The sequence below is a fragment of the Sinocyclocheilus grahami genome, unplaced genomic scaffold, assembly GCF_001515645.1.
Source record: "Sinocyclocheilus grahami isolate Dianchi unplaced genomic scaffold, SAMN03320097.WGS_v1.1 scaffold2141.1, whole genome shotgun sequence".
In the NCBI taxonomy this organism is placed as follows: domain Eukaryota; kingdom Metazoa; phylum Chordata; class Actinopteri; order Cypriniformes; family Cyprinidae; genus Sinocyclocheilus; species Sinocyclocheilus grahami.
In genome coordinates this window covers 85,471-86,878 of record NW_015507320.1, presented here as the reverse complement: position 1 = coordinate 86,878, position 1,408 = coordinate 85,471, and the positions used below count along the sequence as shown (strand labels likewise).

The 1,408-nt window shown below is 34.4% G+C and overlaps 1 protein-coding gene across 1 annotated transcript; it reads right to left on the bottom strand.

Moving 5' to 3' along the window:
* Window positions 1-30: 30 nt before the first annotated feature.
* On the bottom strand, window positions 31-970 carry LOC107574189 (nuclear factor 7, brain-like; the record flags this gene model as incomplete). Its single annotated transcript, XM_016260653.1, has 2 exons — window positions 541-970; window positions 31-126 (listed from the first exon to the last, which is right to left on the bottom strand). Coding segments are annotated over exons 1-2 (492 nt in total), but the record flags the coding sequence as incomplete, so codon positions are not given.
* Between the last annotated feature and the right edge of the window lie 438 nt (window positions 971-1,408).

The window sequence follows — 1,408 nt, the reverse complement described above, 5'->3', positions numbered from 1 at the left end:
CTGTGAATGTTTGACTCTCGATATCCTCACCTTGATGTGTTGAACAGTTTCATCACACTCTGCTTTCATTTCTTCTGCATGTTTGAGCTTGTTGTGTAAAGATGTCAGTGCTGTATTCAGTTCCTCCTACAAGTTAAGATGAAAATCTGTGAAACTTTAAGTAGCTAATACATGTAAACTATTTTTGGATGTTTTTTCATATGATTTGCTAAATGTATTTATATTTTGTAAAAGTCATCCTCAGGAATCAGTCCCAGTTGTGCATGAAAATGTCAGTACAGATTTTTTTTTTGTTCAGTTTGTAAAGGATGAACAGTCAGCATTATTGTGTGAAAACAATATTTGATCAGTAAAAATGATCCAATTTTGGCAATGCTTAGTAAGCTTCTATTTGATCCATGGCTTAATGGATGTCAGAAGGTTAAAATCTTTGCTTTCAAGAAGGAAATGAATAGGAATAAACAGAAGGCAAAGGACTAAGATTCACAAATTCTGCAGTTTTTCAGAAATTCTGTAAAATATTTCAGAAATGTGTCTGACCTTGTGAGATGGAAGCACTTCACTGATGGGTCTGAATGTGTGATTGACGTGTTTCTCAGAGTCTCTGCACACTAAACACACCGGCTGTTTGTCCTCCAGACAGAAGAGTTTGAGTTTCTCACTGTGTAAACTGCAGATCTCCTCAGATCCTGATGAGCGCCTCTCGTTTCTCTCCTTTATCAGTGAATCACACAAGTTTTTTAACACTAGATTACGTGGAGGCTGTTGTTTTGAGGATCTTCTTCTGCAGACAGGACACTCCTGAGTTTTCTTGGTTCTCCAGAACTGTTGAAGACACTCTTTACAGAAACTGTGACTGCAGGACAGAATAACAGGATCCTTGAAGATTTCACAGCACACGGGACAAGAAAGCTCTTCCACAGATTTTGAATCCATTTCCTCTTCTTCTGCAACGATCTACAATTTACTTTAACTTTCTGAACTTCACTTTGAAAAGTAAATAACAATTATAACTACAATCAAAATCTATTTCGTGCAACAAACTTCTCAAAAAAATCCTCACTTATAGTGTCCTCCTTTGATGCACAGCACTCTTTTTAGCTTTAAGTAAAGGAGAAATAATAAGACTAACGTTAGTCATTTCCTGGGTAAAGGTTGTGAGAGGGTGGCGTTTCTGATTAGACTTTGGACCATTTAAACACAGACTGAATGTATAATTTTATATTAACTTTATTTGTGCTTTCATCTCCTGGACTCAGTGAACTGGAAAAATGATATATATATATATATATATATATATATATATATATACAGTATATCAAAGAGTGTATGTGTATATATATATATATACTGTATATGCACACACACATACACACATATATTTATATATACTGTATATATATATATA